Source organism: Siphateles boraxobius, unplaced genomic scaffold (genome assembly GCF_051911475.1).
Source record: "Siphateles boraxobius isolate OS27281-9 unplaced genomic scaffold, OSU_SipBor_1 24, whole genome shotgun sequence".
NCBI lineage: Eukaryota > Metazoa > Chordata > Actinopteri > Cypriniformes > Leuciscidae > Siphateles > Siphateles boraxobius.
In genome coordinates, this window is record NW_027508855.1 from 4,438,267 (window position 1) to 4,457,490 (window position 19,224).

The 19,224-nt window shown below is 36.8% G+C and overlaps 1 protein-coding gene across 2 annotated transcripts in view; it reads right to left on the bottom strand.

The window, feature by feature from the left end:
- Positions 1-612: 612 nt before the first annotated feature.
- The window catches only part of nsmfb (NMDA receptor synaptonuclear signaling and neuronal migration factor b), a 37,492-nt gene continuing 18,880 nt past the window's right edge, over positions 613-19,224 (bottom strand). For both annotated transcript variants that reach the window (XM_077240885.1, XM_077240884.1), the window contains 10 exons: positions 15,372-15,424; positions 14,904-14,993; positions 11,997-12,124; positions 11,759-11,842; positions 11,401-11,434; positions 11,164-11,234; positions 10,967-11,046; positions 8,747-8,849; positions 5,157-5,232; positions 613-4,540 (listed from right to left, as the gene is read on the bottom strand). In XM_077240885.1, coding sequence (XP_077097000.1) covers positions 4,443-4,540; positions 5,157-5,232; positions 8,747-8,849; positions 10,967-11,046; positions 11,164-11,234; positions 11,401-11,434; positions 11,759-11,842; positions 11,997-12,124; positions 14,904-14,993; positions 15,372-15,424 — 817 coding nt within the window. In that variant the 3' untranslated portion in view covers positions 613-4,442. The remainder of the gene's footprint in view (positions 4,541-5,156; positions 5,233-8,746; positions 8,850-10,966; positions 11,047-11,163; positions 11,235-11,400; positions 11,435-11,758; positions 11,843-11,996; positions 12,125-14,903; positions 14,994-15,371; positions 15,425-19,224) is intronic.

A 19,224-nucleotide genomic window follows, 5' to 3' on the forward strand; every position in this document is an offset into this window, starting at 1 on the left:
CGGGCCTTACATGTGTAAGCAAGTGTGTACCGGTCTACCTATCCATTCTCCAATCCGCTCATATAGGATGGTGGGATGTGTGTATGGGTATGGTGTATAAACAGCATTTGGAGATGATCATAAATAGACTGAAAAATCAATGGCAAATCTAAGCAAATGTCACCCATTTTTTTCTGTCTGGTTTTCTCCTGGATATGGCTGGTCACATCAGGTTTGAGGTGATGAAAGTTTTTTTTCTCCATTTCGGTCACCTTAATGGAGTTCTTTCTACTGTCGCCTTTGGATGGCTTAGCTGGGGTGTAAAAGACACTTAATATATAGTAATGTTACTGATTTGACACAACTTGAACTGAACTGAGCTGGATGATGACACTATTGTCTTTTGCGGAGCTGCTTTATAGCTGAATCGAATTTGTTTCATAATAGATTAATTTCGCAACACTAACACTGCCATTGAACTGAACTGAATCAACACTGAACTGACATGAGTTTAATCACTGATTCGGTTATTTCTCTGTTTATTACTGTGAAGCTGCAATGAAACAATCTGTATTGTATAAAGCACTATATAAAAATGTAACTTGAATTGATGAAAGAAGACTCAAGACAAAATTCCACTTAAAACTGGGCACATTTTACTGTAAAACAGATTAAGAAACATTTCCAGTGTTCACTGCTGTGAAGAGGTTGTACAAGGCAAAACAAACAGTTTTAGATCAAACTACCTTCCTGAATACGTCACATGTTAAATACTGTGAACACTGAGCTTAAAGAGATAGAAACTATGAGCTTAAGCCAAGTCATTTAAAGTAACAAAATGACAAGATGAGCTAATTTGCTTAAGACATATTGACCATTTATCTGAACTAAACACTATTATATCATATACTGTATTTGGCAATGTAGCCAGACTAAGAAAACCATACATGTTTACTTTCAGCACTCCTCGAATACTTTTAGATACTGTAATAAAGGCTATATTAAAAGTATTATCATTGCTACTGAAAATGCTTTAAAGTGATTAGTTTCACCAGTAAGGCCTTGCAGAAAATAAGAGACACTGCAAGACTGGCCAAAAAATACTAACAAAAAAAAAAACAAACAGTATTTCTCTTAAAATGCCCTATGAGCTAAAGATTCTGACAATGCAATCATGATGTTGTCATTCGTTCAACATTGAATCTAATCAACTACTCCATATCAAACAGCAGGACAAGAGACACAGGACAAGAACAATATAAACTAAAATATTCTGCTTTTAAGAGCTGAAAAAAAGTTACATTTGAAGCAGTGTAACAGTCCAGACATTTAAAAAAAGAAATTGATGTACACTTCAGTTACACTTTATTTAAAGGTGCCCTTGTTACAGTGTAATTATACAATTAAGTACTGAATAATATTAATTAACAATATGTGCTTACTAATATATAATTATGGATTGGATTTAGGGTTAGTTGCATGTAACTATGCATTATTTAATTTTGTTAGTAACTACATGTAAAATGTGTAACAGTGACACTGTAAAATTAGGTGTTATCTAATATTCTTCATTTATTAGGTCAAAATCAGACTCCTGAATGCATTTGCTCTTCCCCAAACGGGTAGCACATCAAATCCACACCAGAACCATTTGAACAAATTCTCTTTAAATCTCAACATATCAGGCTTACAGGCTTTGTTCCAAAATGTCCAAAGGGAACTAACAATAACATTGTGTTTTCTTAAAACCTCATCGAGTTTAATGTTTACCAATTACGGTATTAATGTTCAAATTAGCATCACAACTAACAATTTAGTTTAATTGTTTTATCCACCGGAATCATGAATAATTTGTACAGTTAGAGAAAAACTGCCTGAAGCCTTCAAATATTTTTGCCCAGGGCTCAATAACACCCTAGATGTCTTTCTCCATTATGTTGCAAAGCCAGTGGCTGTGGTAAAAATTAAAACGGCTGCCGTTAGAAACATAAATAGCAACCAAAATATATTTAGACAATAGTGTCCTAGAAGCAGCACAGTCTGTCCTAGAAACAATACAGCTCATGTTACAATGTCTATTGCTACAGAAAATAGATGGGGGTGGGGGTGCGCACAACGGTTGATTTATTTGGAATGAGACACATGCATGTTTTAAAATGTGTTCTTCCACCAAACACTCCTTTCATATCCTAAATCCCACCTAATATGACATAACTATATGAGCTTTCTGATCAACACAAGGCCATATGGCAAACACTTATTGCAAGAGTAAGGAGGTCTTCACACATCACGTTTCACACCTGACTTGCCATAGACCTTTCAGCAAATCCAAAAGGCTCCATGATCCTCAGAGCTCTTGCGGAGTCCATGCGGTTCTCATGTGCCATTGGATCAATCAGTGTCAACACACAAGAAATCAATTCTATGTTCTATTACACCCACAGATCATATATATATATTCATAACTATCTATTTTACACTATATAATGGTATTATAGCATACAATGACTTTGGTAGAAACAGTGCAGGGAGGATTACATGAGTTTAAATGAGCTTGGAAGCCAAAAATCAAAGCCATCAAGCCATGCATTCATCTAAACATATCCTCCGTAAAGCAGCGGTCGGGCTGTTTTGATTTGATCTAATCCAAACACACTCCGTTCCCCCGATGGCCCTACAGATACACAGATTTTGTGCTTTATTTGATTTTCAGGGCGTCTGCACAAGTGGTCAGAGATGAAAAGATATGTGATAGATCAACACAAGGAAAACAGATACGCATCCTTGACATCTCAGTGCTTTAAAGCTAAAACTCACTCACGAAAACAGACATAGATAAATGTGTAATTTTGCACATATAGTCTCCACGGCTTTATGCTCAAAATAATAGCGATATTAGGGATGCTTTTTCTGCTGGCTTCCATTGGATATTGCAATGCATTCTAATCTTCACATTATTACACCAGTAAGACTAACCACATTGCACTTTTTCTATCTGGCAGCTTTCGATGAAATTCTTTGGACTGTCTATTGCACCAGGTGCTGATGTTTTGCACTTGAACATCCACTCGTGATGATTGAAGATTTCAACTATCTACCAATTTATCTGTTTGATGCATCCAAAACACACCCACGCACCAACTACGGCGATTAGAGAACATTTTTCTCCACAGAGAACCGCTTTAAAGGCTAAATGTACTATCCTGTATACTGAAAAAAACATAACATTCAGAACCACTTACTATTGAAAAGAGAAATACTGCAGATACAATTGCACTTTGACTTATCAGAAATAAGCTATCATTCACCTACAAAGAAAACACCACAAAACAGAGTGTGATATCACGTCAAATACATTCAGACGATTATGACAAAGAAAGAGATGGAGAAATACACAAAAATTCCCCGATTCGAGCGTGAGCGTAAACTCGCTAAATGTCTAACGTTGCCTATAGGTTCAAATTGAATACATTTTAAAATCTTATTCAAAGTTTTCTTAAGATGCTAGAAATTTTTGAAAAACGTTGAAGCTAAAAGACAAAATCTGCCGATCTAAAATGAGCTTCTTCTACACATGCCTTAATGTTACAAATACAGTGTGTAATTTTAGACGATAAATCGGTAAGTCTATAGAAATCTAAAATGTCTAAACGCACACAAAGCCCCTGATACAGATTTCAAGTGTTATTTCAACCCCACTCATGTAGCTCAATCCTTTGGACTGAACAACTACCTATAGAATTAAAAAAGTTTCTCTTTTGTCTCATCTCTCAATCTAAAGATGGTACAGTACTGAGGGAGGTCAGTTAAACAAATGAAACCTGAGTAATATTCCCTCTCGTGAATCTTAAACAAAAAAACACCATACTTTAACAACTACAACAGTGCAATATTATGCTAAAAGATAAAGTACAGTAGTTATTTTAAGTTAGAGTGAATATGTACATACAACAGTAATGTAGTTCTACAGTTTCTCCTGCACCTGTAGATAGGGAATAACATCAGAACCTCTAGTACTGTTTTTAGTAAATGGCCTTCTTTCATTGTCCTTGCTAGTTCACCACAAAAATACTAAAAAACAAATCTGTTCTTATTTTTCCATGTTATCACAGCTTTCTCAATTCTCAAAGAAAATGAACATTATTTTCTAGACCTCACACAGGCTAAAAGATAAGACCTGCTGATATCTAGCGAATGTTTCTCTGTCAGGCTGAAAGCTCAAATAGATGGGGTGAACACACAGCACCTACAGTAACAGTAATGGCTGCTTCACCTTTTGTTACATTTGAGGGCAGAGAATTCAAACATCTTCTCAATGTCATCCATCCTCATCCTCAACCTCATCTTCCTCCCCCATCTTAGGGCTTTTCCACCCAGGCTCTCTCTCTCGGGAGGGAACGTTGCCGCGTGGGCTCTAAAGTAAGCTACCTGCCTCTTGGGCTGTTTAAACCAACGACACAATGTCACAGAAGGTCATCATAGTCGAGAAGTTTGGAGTGCTGGCGGCTCTTCCACGAGCGGTAGAGGCGAAAGTCGAAGTACATTTCGATCATCTCCTTACCTAAGAGTGGAGAGAGCACAACATTTTTAGCTTTCCTTAAAATATCAGACCATCAAATCACAGGCAACACGCCACACATCTATCGTACCATCCGCTGTTTAAAATAGATCTACATTAGGAAGCCTTTACAGGCATTTGTGGGTGTTTTAAATACTGTTCTCCATTTAAAACAGTGGTAATTATCCTCAACAGTGCAAATCAAGCTGTGTAGAGTCCATAGGGGACAAAAAGGAGACAGAAGAGGAGGGAGGGGAGCAAGTGGGCCTCCTGAGTCCAGTGAAGAGACAGGAACAGTGGGAGAAGATAATGAGGTTTTAATTGGAGAATAATTATGGTCAAATCAATAGCGGTGGCACTGATGAGAGTTGGGGTCACAGTTCACGTGGCACATAGAACTCTCCATACGGTGTATGTGATCTGCCATGCAAGTGTTTATTTGACAGACCACCAGATATACAGATAAAATTTACATTATTATTATTTTTTAATGCATGTTTCGTAGTTTGTTTACCGCATGCGTGTCAGAATATGTGTGAGTGGGCATCTCTGTCGTGTGTGTGTGTGGTGTGTGGTGTGTGTGTGTGTGTGTGTGTGTGTGTGTGTGCAGTACACTCACCCTGAGCTGACAGCTCCAGAGGAGACTTAAACTCAATGGCATGAGGTTTCATCAATCTCTTGAGGTTTTGAAAAAGCTGAGGATGAGAAAACTTTGCTGTTACTTTTCAATTTTCACAGTTGTTAAATCTTCAAATTGTCAAAACACATTCGATATTACTCCCAAAATTCCAAATAAAGACAAAAAATTTATATTACATATATATTTTTCAATGGTCCATGTTAATATCAATATTCAGAGAGCAGGGGGGTTGATTACAATAAAATGCAGATAAAAATCAATAAATAAATTTATATATATATATACACAAACATTTGATAAATATAATTTAATGAACGCAAATGAGGTATACACAAAATTGTTATTTGATTACTTTATATACTAATTCAATTTAGTATATTATTTAGTGTGTGTATATTTAATATTCATTATTGAATACTTGTTATTGTTATTATATACACACAATATTTAATAAAAAATATATAATTAGTAATTAAAAATAATAATTATTATTAGTAGTATTGGCTTGGTATAAAAATAACAAGTTTCCAATAATAATAGATTTTAATAAAAAAATATATATTTTATTATTAATCAAACTTTACTGCTTCGTTTTATTATTGCTATTACCCATTTACTCATTCACAATATAATACATTACTTTTGTCTTTAAGTATTTATATTACAACAAAAACAACAACAACAACTACACCAGCAAGTATTCAATAATAATAATAATAATAATAATAATAATAATAATATAACAACAATAATAATGAAGCAAAAAGAATTCTCTCAACTGATTAGGCTGTCTGTACTGGCCAAATATCAGTCTATAAGTGCGTAACTAAAAACTAAATCTTAATCCAAACCTTCTCTCTGGTCGACTTGATAATCTGACTGCACAGGCTGCTAATAGGAGCCATACAGCGATGTGTGTGTGCATCATAAACTAGAGGGAGCTGGACAGGGCAACTGGTGGAGTGTTAAACTATGTGTTCTGCCATGCTGTGATCGACCTCCGCTGGAGGGGGTCTGGTAGTGTCAATGAGAATCCTTCATATCGGGACAAAGCCTGTCAGAGTGCATGAATTGCCCCCCTGTTTCTCTGGATGCTGTCAGTATAATCTCTCATCTGGACATCTTTTCTGAGAGCGATTCTTCACCTCTCTAAATCGATCATGAAAGCCACAGAAAGCCTCATAAATCCAGGCTCAGATAATCAATCTCTTTCCATTGTAGTGAAGACCAGGCCATTTGTAAACCAAAGTGATCGCATTAAAAATCCCCTTGCATCAGTATATACAAATATGACTCCTAATCATTAAACGCAATATTAGCAGCTTAGATCAAATAAGCAACAGAAAAAAGGGACACATGGGGAACTGGCTCAAAGCTAATGGTTATAATGATGCTGAGAAAACTAATCCCTTCCCTTTATTCAGTATAACATTACATATGCTCAGGCAGTCGTTACAACCTCATTAGCTTTCTGCTTGATATTGAACACACAAGATATATGGCCAGCTGCTGCTGCCCTGACACGGCTAATAGAAAAACAAAATCACAGAGACAGTGTATAACCGTTATCCGATTTTAACACTACAACAAAAGCACAAAGGCAGGAGTTCAAAGGCACAGTTCACCCAAAAATTAAAATTCTCTCATCATCAGGCTTTTCCAAACCTGTATGACTTTCTTCTGTGAATCACAAAAGCAGATATTTTTAAGAACATACTGGTTGCTATTTGCCATACAATTAGAACGAATGGGACCTGGAGCTTCCAGGGTTCAAAAGGGACACAAAAGCAACAAAGTATTAAAAAAACAATCCATACGCCTTGTGCATGATATTCCAGAGTTATGTGATGGTCATATTAGATGTCCGATTTGTGAACAATTCCCTCTTTAGAAGTGGATCTCTAAAATTAATTTGATACGGTTCATAAAACGAGTCTGAATGATTTGTCCATGGATCGGACTGATCTGGTTCTCAACTCATTGACTTAATGATCATTGACTCAAAACTCGTACAGCCTACTTATATGACACTTTTACGGTACTTTAGTGTCTTTTTGATTAATTGTAATTGCATGGAAAAGAGAAATGTGTACAAAAATAAAATTTCATACAGGTCTGGAATAATATGAGGGTGAGAAAATGACGGTGTGGAACTATTCCTTTAAAAACAGAGAGAAGGCATAAAGCTGTTGGGCTGCTTTCTGCTGCTGCTGCACCAGGTCAGAATCTATATATAGCAAGTTCACTGAAGCTCTTCCTTTCCCCTTCAGAGAGAGTAGGGGCTATGGGGGAAAATTGCTAAATGCAGCGAAAAAGCCTTCATGTTTCTTTTTTTTTTTTACTTCAGTTATTCTCTCAGTAGACCTGCTTCAGAAACCGACTGGATGAAATGCTCATGTGGCAGAAATTTTAGTGTGACTCTAGTTTTGTGCATGGTTATGTGTGTACTTCAATCAGAGACTCTGTGTACTTCAATCAGAAGACTGCATCCAAATTTGTTTACCAAGTGTCTGTCATACAGGTGCACCATGGGGTTGTCAACCCTTAGCATAATGGTGTTCCAGAGCACTAACTATGCTTAAAATGATCTGTGTGATTTGCAGGAATCCTTTGCATATATACATGGAAATATAGGACAAAAAAAGAAAGAAATTTTGCCTCACAACACCTCTCCATGGTTCAGAACTCATTAGTGTACACTTATAAATATGCACTCATTCATCATTCAACACACATGTATTCAGACACATTTGTTTACACTCCTGTGGTTCATTTATGATCTCACAGTCACGCAGCGTCCTGAATTACGAAAACGACTTAAAATCTGATCTGACCCCTCAGAAACAAGATTTTAATCTGATCTCAAACTAATTATGGATGCATCTTGGATCAGGTTTGTTTGTATTTTGGACATTTAGCATGATAATACCACTGACGTAAATACCATGGTAGTCATTTAGTACCATCTGATACTGTGGTTTACACCACAGTACTTTTCTGAAAGCATTTATCGTTATAAGCCCATATCCAGCCTGGCATAACTGAATATATGTCCTGAGCTATGGTGGCCAGAGGCAACTGTCAGTGTGTGCCACTGAGAGACTGCGTGTGTGTGCATGTTGGAGTGTGTGCGTGTGTGAGTATATGAGGCAGAGAAATGTGAGGGTGGAGGGGTGACAGACTGTCTAACTGTCAGTCACAGAGCAGTTGTTTGTCAATCTGGCACCCGGATCTCCTGCCATCATATCCCAGCCTCACTCTGAACACACTCCAACTTGTCTTCCTCTGTTTCTCATGAACACACCTGCCACAGCAGGAAAGTTCATGAAAGTATGAGGCCGTGCAGTCGTGTAAGCTCTGCAAGGGTGCTAAAACCTCATAATATGATGTATGAATATAAAGAGTATGACTGATATACTGTACAGACTATAAACATAATCTTTCTATCTATTATTCATTCCATTCCCCTCTATCGCTCACTAATAATTTCCTGTCTTGTCTTTATGACAAAAATCCTATGGAATGAAACAGTGGTTAAACACACAGAGAGGTGAGTAGATATTATCTACCTTTTCTCCATTAGCATTGCCGAGCACATAGCAGCCCATAATGTGGATGAGGTTTGGCTCAGGATTTAATAAACTCATGAATCTGCCAAGTCTCTTCCAGAACCTGCACACAAGATTTTTAACAGTTGATTTTCTTGTAAATTTCATTGAATTGACAGTAAAAAAAAGCATGAAAACAATCATTTAAATTAATTAATAATATCCTGCATTTACACCATCTTGCGGCTTGTTGATTATAATGGAAGCATTCTAGTTGTGTCATACACTGTAAATAGAAAATTGAAGCAACAGGAGTGGACCAAAAGGCAATTTTTCACATTTAATTAACAAGGATGCAAACTCATCAAGTGTAAAAAAAAAGGTGATGAAGATGTGACTCCTCTTGCCATGTCCTCTGGGAAGAATTTTTGTTTTAATTTTATTTGTTTTATACCACATTGTTTCGATGGTCCACTTTAGACATTCTCCTAACTAAAAGTAACTTTGGAAATACATGTCAGCTACCAGCTAAAAGAGTATTAGTAGACTGACTGCTTAATATCTGCTATCACTTTATTTTGATGCTCTCCCAACAGACGTTCTACTGACTATAAGTGGCTTTGAAACTACATGTCAACTTATTCTACTAACCTGTACCCTAAACTAACAGTTTACAACAGTCTAATAATACTAATACTAAAGAAATAAAGTGTAAACAAATACTGTATATTACTTCTAATACGAATACATATAATAATACTAATATTCATCTCAATGTCTTTTATGTTAAACCACAGAGCTTTTATTTTGGAGGAAATACCGAAGAAAGACCTTAAAGGGCACCTATTATGGCCCTTTTTACAAGATGTAATATTGGTCTTGGGTGTCCCCGGAGTGTATTTGTGAAGTTTCAGCACAAAATACCTCCCAGTTAATTTATTATAACCATTTGAATGTGTCATTTTTGGGGCGTGTTTTGAAACAAGCTGTTTTGAGGCAGACGACCTTAAATGCAAATGAGCTGCTAATCCCCACCCTGCCGCTGGATGTGGGCGTAACTTGCATAACTATGGCAATTAACAGTCGGTAGAACCATAATGGCCGAGAGTGATACACCCGCAATTGTGTATGGCATTCGGCCGTATGTTTGAACCAGAGTCCGACCCAGATGACGAAGAGATTCCGGCTGAAGAAACACGATCGAGAATGGACCAGGATGTCTCGGAATGGTTATTTGGATACATTTATGAACTCATTGCGTTGTCATCGCTGTGCAACACACACACACAGACACACACAAACTGTGATAACGTTGACGCAAATGTTTGAAAACACAAACACAAATACCGATAATAACAATAACAATATCTTAAAAAACATATGAAAACGTGTGGTTATTTAAAAGGTTTAAATTACATAAATCATACGACGACAACAACATTTGTTGTCGATGACTGTTAACGTTACCTCAGAAATCATAAAATACACTTCTTCAGGAATTGTCGTTGGATCGTGAACACTAGGCAACGATCCACCCTTGAGGATTAATTTTGTAGCAAGACCTGCTTTGAATTGACCGCCGTTCAAAAAACAGTCACTCTCAAAATGATTTGAGCAAACAAACGTACTTCGGGAGTGTAAGAGGCGAATTTCCTTCATAAATAAAATCCACCCACTGCGTTTTCAGTGGCTCTGATGTCAGAACCAAGTGCAAACAACTATGCGAAGTATTACAGCCCACAACAAAACACTTAATTTTCTTAGGAGGCATTTTCTAGAAGGCAGCGCAAATCTTCAGAACAGCGGTCCGGCTGTCGTTGAAACAACAATGGAGGATCAGATCACCGAGGGAGGTACCAACCACCAACCACCAACCACACTGTCAATCAAACCCCTTTCCCATGTTTACGTCACAAAAAGCTGAATCTTAGAACAGCTCATTCTGAGAGAGTGCATATGAATTATTGAGATTGTAAAAAAAACACTGGGTGCATTTTTATCATTCTAGGGTGGTTTTGCTCACACACTGCCAACACACATTTATGTTCAAACAGCATGTAAAAGTGAATTTTGCATAATAGGTGCCCTTTAAAGTTTTGCTTATAATCTGGGAAGATTTTTGCATCCCTGCATTCATTGTGGGAGCCACCATTGTAATCTTAATTGTTTGTTTGTTTATTGTGCAGCACTATTACAAATAGAAAAAAAAGATACAGAACTGTTTTCTGAATGTAAACTCACTGTATCATGTCCTCCTCCTTCTCTACTTTAGCAAATGTGGCCACTTTGTTCTTCAGTAGGTAGAGATGACCTGGACCTCCCTGGAGAATAAAGAGAGCCAATTACACAGTGGAAAATAACACGCACAAAAATACTCCACATGCACACTTGTGAAAGAGCATGATATGCAAATTATCACACACATATTTTTTCCAAACCTGACAGAAGATGAGCATGTTCCAGATTTTGCAGCCTTTTCTGTAGGCGGTGAGTTTCTTTTCAATCTCCTCTGAAGAGAAGAGAGATGAGAGAAGACAGATAGCAGAGAAGTGGAGAGGGAGGCAGCAAGGGAATCATATGATATTACAGCCCAGCTTTTTCATAGTAAACAAACAGCAGGAGTAAACATTAGGCATACAAACAAAAAAAAACATGTCTGGCCAATTAACACGTACCTAGTATATCATCGAAGGTGGCATGTTCATGATCCTGCAGGCAGAATACAGGGCAAGCATGAACAACAAGAAAAAAACTGCATAAATCTGAGATAGGAATTGTCAGTTGGTTAATATTACGTCACATTTTTATTTGAACATAACTTAAGCATAATAAATACGCTAAATCACTAGCTTGGCATTACAAAGCAGTTATCTGCAATCTCGAACAATGATGATTTGCACTACTAAAACTTGCATGCGAGAGCTGACTGGCAGACATCATTAGCGGTGCTTAACACAAGGGGCTTTATTCTGATAATCAAAACTTTGATTCTCTTTGATCCTGTGTATGACTGCATCATTAAACTATACTCACATAGAGAATAGGGATTATGGAGGGGTCGTCCTGGCGGATTATGTCGGGAACGTACTCGGCCTTTGGTACTTTTGATGAAATTAGCTGTTCAAAAACAAGGATGAATAAAAAACATGCGTATTAATGAGCCCATTGATGATCAAAAAGCTGCACCACATTTAATGAGAAATTGATGATGAGTTCATAAGGCAGTTGGATCATGTTAAAATGGATGAGGGTGATTGAAAGTTGCACGTACCATTATTTTGGGTGGGATGAAGTCATCGCCCTCGCAGGCTGCTCTTTCTGACTCTCTCTCTTCCTCCCAGTCGACATCATCATAGTCTTCTTCATCTAGATTGCCAGACGACGCCTGGAGGTCTCCACCTTGGGAAAAGGTAATATGCAAATACACAGAAACAGAACACAAGCACATAAACGACCAATGAGATGACAGGTTCTATCAACAAGCATTCTGTTGTTCATGTCTTAGAGGTTGGCCGTTCTAACATGACATCTCCTGCTGGTTTGTGTGGAGAAGGTCTTACAAAGCAACGTATTTAGTGCCATATAGGACACAAAGAGAAAGCACACATATAGACAGCAGAGTACATCTGTGGCAAACAGACATTTTACACATGCACAGGTGCTGATGTGTGTGTGTGTGTGTGTGTGTGTGTGTGTGTGTGTGTGTGTGTGTGTGTGTGTGTGTGTGTGTGTGTGTGTGTGTGTGTGTGTGATGAATAGCACGATGTACTATTCTTGCACAATGCACAAATGAAGCCTCTAGAGAACATGTCCATTTCATAATTAAATTTAAGACTAATTTAAAATAAATTCTGCCACCCAAAATCACATTCTCATAATAAAAAATGGCATTATTACTGTAAATGTAATAAGTAAAATGTGTAAGATTTAAAAAATATATATTTTATTCAGCAAGGATTCATTAAATTGATCAAAAGTGACAGTAAGACATTTATAATGTTACAAAAGATTTCCATTTTAGGTAAATGCTGTTCTTTTAAACTTTATATTTATCAAAGAATCCTAAAAAAAAAAGCGTGGTTTGCACCAAAATATTATGCAGCACAACTGTTTTCAACATTGATTATGATATGAAATATTTCTTTTACACCAAAATCAGCATATTAGAATGATTTCTGAAGGATCATGTGACAATGAAGACTGGAGAAATGATGCTGAAAATTCAGCTTTGCCACCAGAGGAATAAATTCCATACTAAAATGTATTCAAATAGAAAAACGTTACTTTAAATTATAATAATATTTCACAATATTACTGTTTCACTGTATTTTTAATCAAATAAATGTAGCATTGCATTGGTGAGCATGATAAGAGACAGTCAAAAACATTAAAAAACCTTGGAACGTTAGTGTCTTTAAAAATATAAACATGATAGTAGCTGTTGTACTTCCTTTAATCAACGTTCCTTTTAAGGCTAGTCAGTCAAACTGCTATTCATTCCAGTCGGCAAGAACAGAAATAATAAACAGAAAAGCTGTTTGTAATTGTTATGTTTAAAGTTACGTTCAAACAGTGGTGGAAAGAGTACTGAAAAAACATACTCAAGTAAAAGTAGCATTACATTCCAAAAAATGTAGTGTGAGAAGAGTAAAAAGTACTTGTCCAAAAAACTACTTGAGTAAGAGTAAAAAAGTAGCTTATTTAAAAGTACTCATGAGTAGTGAGTAGTGAGTACTGAGCTGCGGATACTAACTTACAATAAACACTGTGCACTACAATTTATAAATTTAAAAAAATTGTACATACTGTACTTCACATTATATTTTGTTCTTTGTTAGAAAGATTGAAGAATATCTATCATCCATCTTTTTAAAATGCATCAAATAGAGAGATTAAAAAATACCCAATTTCTCTCCAAAACTGTATCAATGTTAGTGTTTTGATAAATGAGAATCTCTAATATTATCAGATTACCTCACATAATGCACTGAAAAAGGCTAAGATAGTGAGCTAACACTAATTACACACTTTAATTCCATGATATTAAATATGTTACAATTTAAATGTAAATGCACATTGTTCTAGAAGGGTGGCATCATTCCTTACATTTTACACGGCTACATTTACTCACATTGTAATGCTGATAATATAATTTGTAAGGAAAATTGTGCATTAAATAGGGAAGTTATATCCAGGAAACTTTTACAAAAGAAACAAACAAACACACACACACACAAATGCATGTCTCTTTGTAGTCTGGGTGAAGCTGTTTTATCAGCAGCATCCACACACACACACAAAAAAAAAGTTAACATGAAAAATGTTTTTGCGCAAATGCACTTGCCAAATGAAGACGGATTGTAATGGATCAATCAAAAAACGTTGTTTATTAACGAGCTGTAGTCACGCACTGACAGAAATGCAGTTCAAGTTAACGCCATGGTTCATAGAGTACACTGATTCTGAATCTGGCGGCATGGCGAGCACGAGACGCGGTAGTGCACAGATCGTGACGCGCGTCTCTCTATAATGTGATTTTGAAGTAAATGAGAGCGGGAATTCACCGCATTATGAACTCGTCTCGCAATACCCCCAGCCTCAGACCAAATGTTAGGCCCTATAGACAGGCCAGCCTATATAAATATCATATTAAGCAGAAATGTGAACTGTACCTTATTAGAGGATTGATATCTGGATTGATGCGTGAAGAATGCACTTCCACAGCAGTCACGAGTAACAGCAGGAATAGGCGGTTAAAGTTGTCTATGCTTAATTTGATTTGATGACAGTCACGAGACCGCTTACTCAATCCAATCACGTTGATGGATAAAAATAAAATACATTTAAAACAAGCATGTAACGAGTAACGACCACAAACAGAAGGAAAATAGCGGAGAAAAAGTACCGATACATCACTTAAAATGTACTCAAGTAAAAGTAAAATTACAAAAAATTTTAACTACTCAAAAAAGTACAATTTCTGAAAAAAACTACTTAATTACAGTAACGTGAGTATTTGTAATTCGTTACTTCACACCCCTGCGTTTAAATAAGACCTGGACATGATCTTTACAGGCATCATAAGATTTTTATATGAATGTTTTGTGTGGGTGACCAATAATGTACATGTACTGAAACCAGAAAAATATACACCATGGTTGTGTGTGTGTGGACTCACTGTCTCTGGAGTCATGGAGAGAGTCAGGCTTGACGGGTGTGGGGTCACTCCAGGAGCGGCTGAAACTCTTCGCTTTGCGATCAGCAAATGCTAATAACGAAGCGGAGGAGGAAAGCATCACACACACTGCTCTTCAACACACACACACTCTGGGCTCTTTTCTGAGGTTGGGATGTGACATGTTTGAGGATTTCTTCGCTTAAGGCTGATTACTTCTAAATATTAGAATCAATTTCACTCTGTATACTGTAATGCTTATTGATGAGAGAGTGGCAAGGTATTCAGAAACTAAGTCACATTGCTAGTTGTATATCAGACAAGAGCATCGGTTTCATCCTTTTGACCAGATGCTTGAAGCATCTGTGACCCCTGAAAATAATTCATCTGACACCATGAATTATTGTCAAGCAATGGCATGTTCACATATTTTCATTGAAAAATCATATACAATTTGCACACACAACTCACTCTGGGTCTTCCCCTTCCTGCTGCCCACCATCCTCAAATGTTTCCGGAAGTTTCTGGGATAGAAAGGATTTTCAGAAGCACAGTAGATTGGAAAGAGGTAGAGGATGAGAGGGGGAAAACACAAAAAGAATGGGAGATGGAGCAAGAGGAGACAAAAATAGAAATGTTAAACACACTTTCAAACAATCCATTTATACATGGTAGCATTAGCATGACAGATTACGGACAGAGACGAGTGTTTGAAGTTATACAACAAGCTCAGTGCACTCCAAACAAATCTCCAGTCCTCACTGTTCCTCTGCAAAAAAAAAAAAAAAAAAAAAAAAAGGCAACCATAAACAGTTTTTCCCAGTTTGACACTGCTTCAGGCTTCAGAAACACATGTACTCATCTGCGTGTCTGTATTTTCAGATATTTAAGCACACTGTTTGATCTTTTAGCTTAAAGTCACCAAGAAATCTAAATGGACATTCTTATATTTTATGGAATATTGCAGTGTTTATTATAAGTAATTTATCTGTGCATGTTTTCATTTTTTTAATCATGTGCCCTCTTTAATCAAAATAACTTTACCTTCCCCTCTCTCCTCTGACTCTTCAGGACAATAATTCCTTCTTTCCATCAAACTGTCACTCACATGAGATCACAGCAATTAACAAACAACAACAATCCAAGGAACCAACCAATTCCCGATGGACAAAATGAAGTCCCATCCATCATCTTTTCTCAATCGAGAAGCTGCTTCACTCGGATATATACGTCACAATAGGGAAGACCACAACTTCAGGGCAAATTCCAATCGGAAGTGAGCCTATGCCCTACTTATTCCGAATAACAGAACATGACCATAAATTTTTTAAATTACTTCATTGACGTGACCACTGCATGTTCCCTTCACTAACGGACTTGTGGAAGGGGTCTTCGTTAAGGGATTCAGTTGTTAACTTTCGTTTAGAACGCTCCTACATATGTCTTCCCCTTCCGAAGTGCCCTTCTAAGTTTAAATTAACATAATAGAAAACTGAAATATTCAAACTTAAATGAGCATTTTTTTTCCCACTTAAGTGTCATACTACTTTTGAATATACTGTATGTTTAAAATTGTGAGAGAATATAAATAGGAAATTAAACTGGAGAAATTACTCTAGTAAAGTTAGTGGCCAAGAAAAATCTGATTTATTCTACATAAGACAGGTCGCCGCCTCATGGAGGCTGACATTTTGTGAGATTACATGATCTGATCTGTCAAATACTACTCTACTTTATGGGTGAAAAAATAGGGTAAATAAGGTAACCAAAAACATTTGATTTTGTGTTATGTAACATCCATAAAGATAGATGTCAGTATAAACATTGGCCTGTGAAACATAAATTACCTTCTTCCATACTATATGGTAAGTACAGTATGTGAGCCGAGTAGTATGTCCGAATTCATAATATTCTTAAAATTGTGGATGAAAAGCACCCGGATGACCTTCTACTTCAGTCGAGGTTCTAAAGTGCGCATCTGATGGACACTTTACTATCCCATGAGGCCACTGGACATGATTTGTGAATGGCAGAGAAGCAATGCAAATGACGGCATAATCACGACAGTGACAACATGGCGGATGTAGTATGTCTGAAATTTCATTCATACTATATAGAACATACTTTAATAGTCAGAAAGTAAGTTTCAAACCAAATATAGTACCTACTATACTATACAGTTCGGACACAGCCTTAAATTCACCTGTGGGTACGTGTTAGCGCAGTAAACATTTCTAACAATATGAATTACTTCATAGTGCAAAAACACTGTGTCACTGTGCTTCATGTTTTCATTACTGAGTTCTGGTGACTTTCAAACCAGAAAATCGCTCACAAAAAATTTACTACTACAAACTGCCTCATCAGAGAATTAAAGAAAGTTCAGTTGACCCACTCCTTCAACTGACAGCCTTCTTCCTCTTGTTAGCACTCTACACTTGTTCTCCATCCATCATGTCACCATGGTTACACCGTAGTGTAGTATTGTAGTGAGCCATGGAGAGGTAGGTGGTCTTTCCTCATTTGCCAACAAATAATACAGCAGCTCACACACTCAATGTGGAGCCTTTAAAATTAAGGAGAGCTGGGCCAGGGATGAAATAATGAGGCAATTTGGCTTGTACAAAAAACAGGATGAAAAGCGATGGCCACGGTGTAGAGTAAGCATTTTGTTTCTGCAGGCATGATGCAGTTGCACAACACCACAATATTAGAAAGAAGCACTGCAGCCAAAAGTAGTAAAATATACTGCGGGGAAACTAATATTCTTGCAGTACAGTGAGTGATGCAGAGCAAAGGACATTTTTTACAGCATGTACTGTACTTGTGCCGCTATGAGCCTCTAATCGAATTCACCAACATAAACGTTTTACAAAAGAGAAAAGGGCTTATTAATATCGCTGTTATTTTTGAGATGGCTACAAAGAGCATGGTGACAGTTCATCTGTATAGTTGTCAGAACTGCTTTTCTCCTTATGTCCGTGTTGCTGACAACCTTCTAAACTGCTGTCAAAGTCAATGTGCCGGCTGACAGGGAAAGAGCGCAGATCTTCATCAAGTTTCAAAAATAGAAGCGCATATCAAGAGAACTATGAGAATCATTTTTAATTAGACGCTTTAACGATCTTAATCCTCATTTGTGGGTGAGCTGAAAATAGAGTGATCAGTCAGATCGCCGGAGTGTGACATGTCGATCCTCACAGAAATATATATACCCATTGCTTTTATGAATAATTTAAGAATATAACAACACATTTCTTAAAAACCACAGCCATTCAAAATGGGAACAACAGAAACAGCTCAAAGTTTAAATAAAACAAAAATGCCAGAAGATTTAGAGTGTGTTCTACTTTTTATCTGATGAAAATATATGAGCTTCAAGGGATAGTTCACTGAAAATGAAAATGATTTACTCACCCTCATGTTGTTCCAAACCCATATGACTTTATTTCTTCTATGGAACATAGAAAGTGCTTTTGAAGAACATATTGTTCTCAAAAATGAGAACTGGGGCTGTCAAGTTTCAAAATGATAAAAAGGCATACCCTACTTCTCTTTGATGTGTTCAAGAGAAGTAGATATTCTGATTTGTGAATGAATCAACTGAATCGGCTGATGCAGTTCACAAAGCAGAATGATGTGTTCACTAAATGAACTGGTCTAATTAAACTGTTAAGTCAACTTACTGACACAGTATTCAGTTTCAGTAGGTTAACATCTCACTGAAGAGTAATATTAAATCAGTTTAAATGTTGGTCTGTCCGTCACACAAAGCTACTGTATTAATAATGTTTCAAAAGACTTGGAATGCAGCACACAAATCAAATGGATATGAATGAATGCATAAATGGATTTTGTCAACATTGATTGTAATTGCATGGAAACAAAGGACCAAGTTATTATTATTATTATAAAACTGTATGACAGAAGACACACACTCATAAGGGTTTTGAAAGGCATAAAAGTGAGTAAATGATGGCAGAATTTTCATTTTTGAGTGAACTAAACCTTTCATGTGCAGTTGTTTTGTAATCCTAATGGATGCAAACAATTATCTGCAACCTTCCCACAGTCACAGGCATCTACAGTAATGTTGTTGAGCAGCGTCATGGGATCTCTGGAAAACACTAAAAGCTAGATTCACAGTCTGCTCTTTTTTTCTGTATAATAAAAAGGGAGCTGAACTCCGTTACACATTTGCTGGGAAGATGAAAACCATATATGTCCTTTCAATTGTCCCTCATTGCTCTACACATTAGTTCTCTCTAGCAATTCTGCATCATGCTGGGAAGACTTTTTTGATGATCTGCCAGCAGGCCAATTA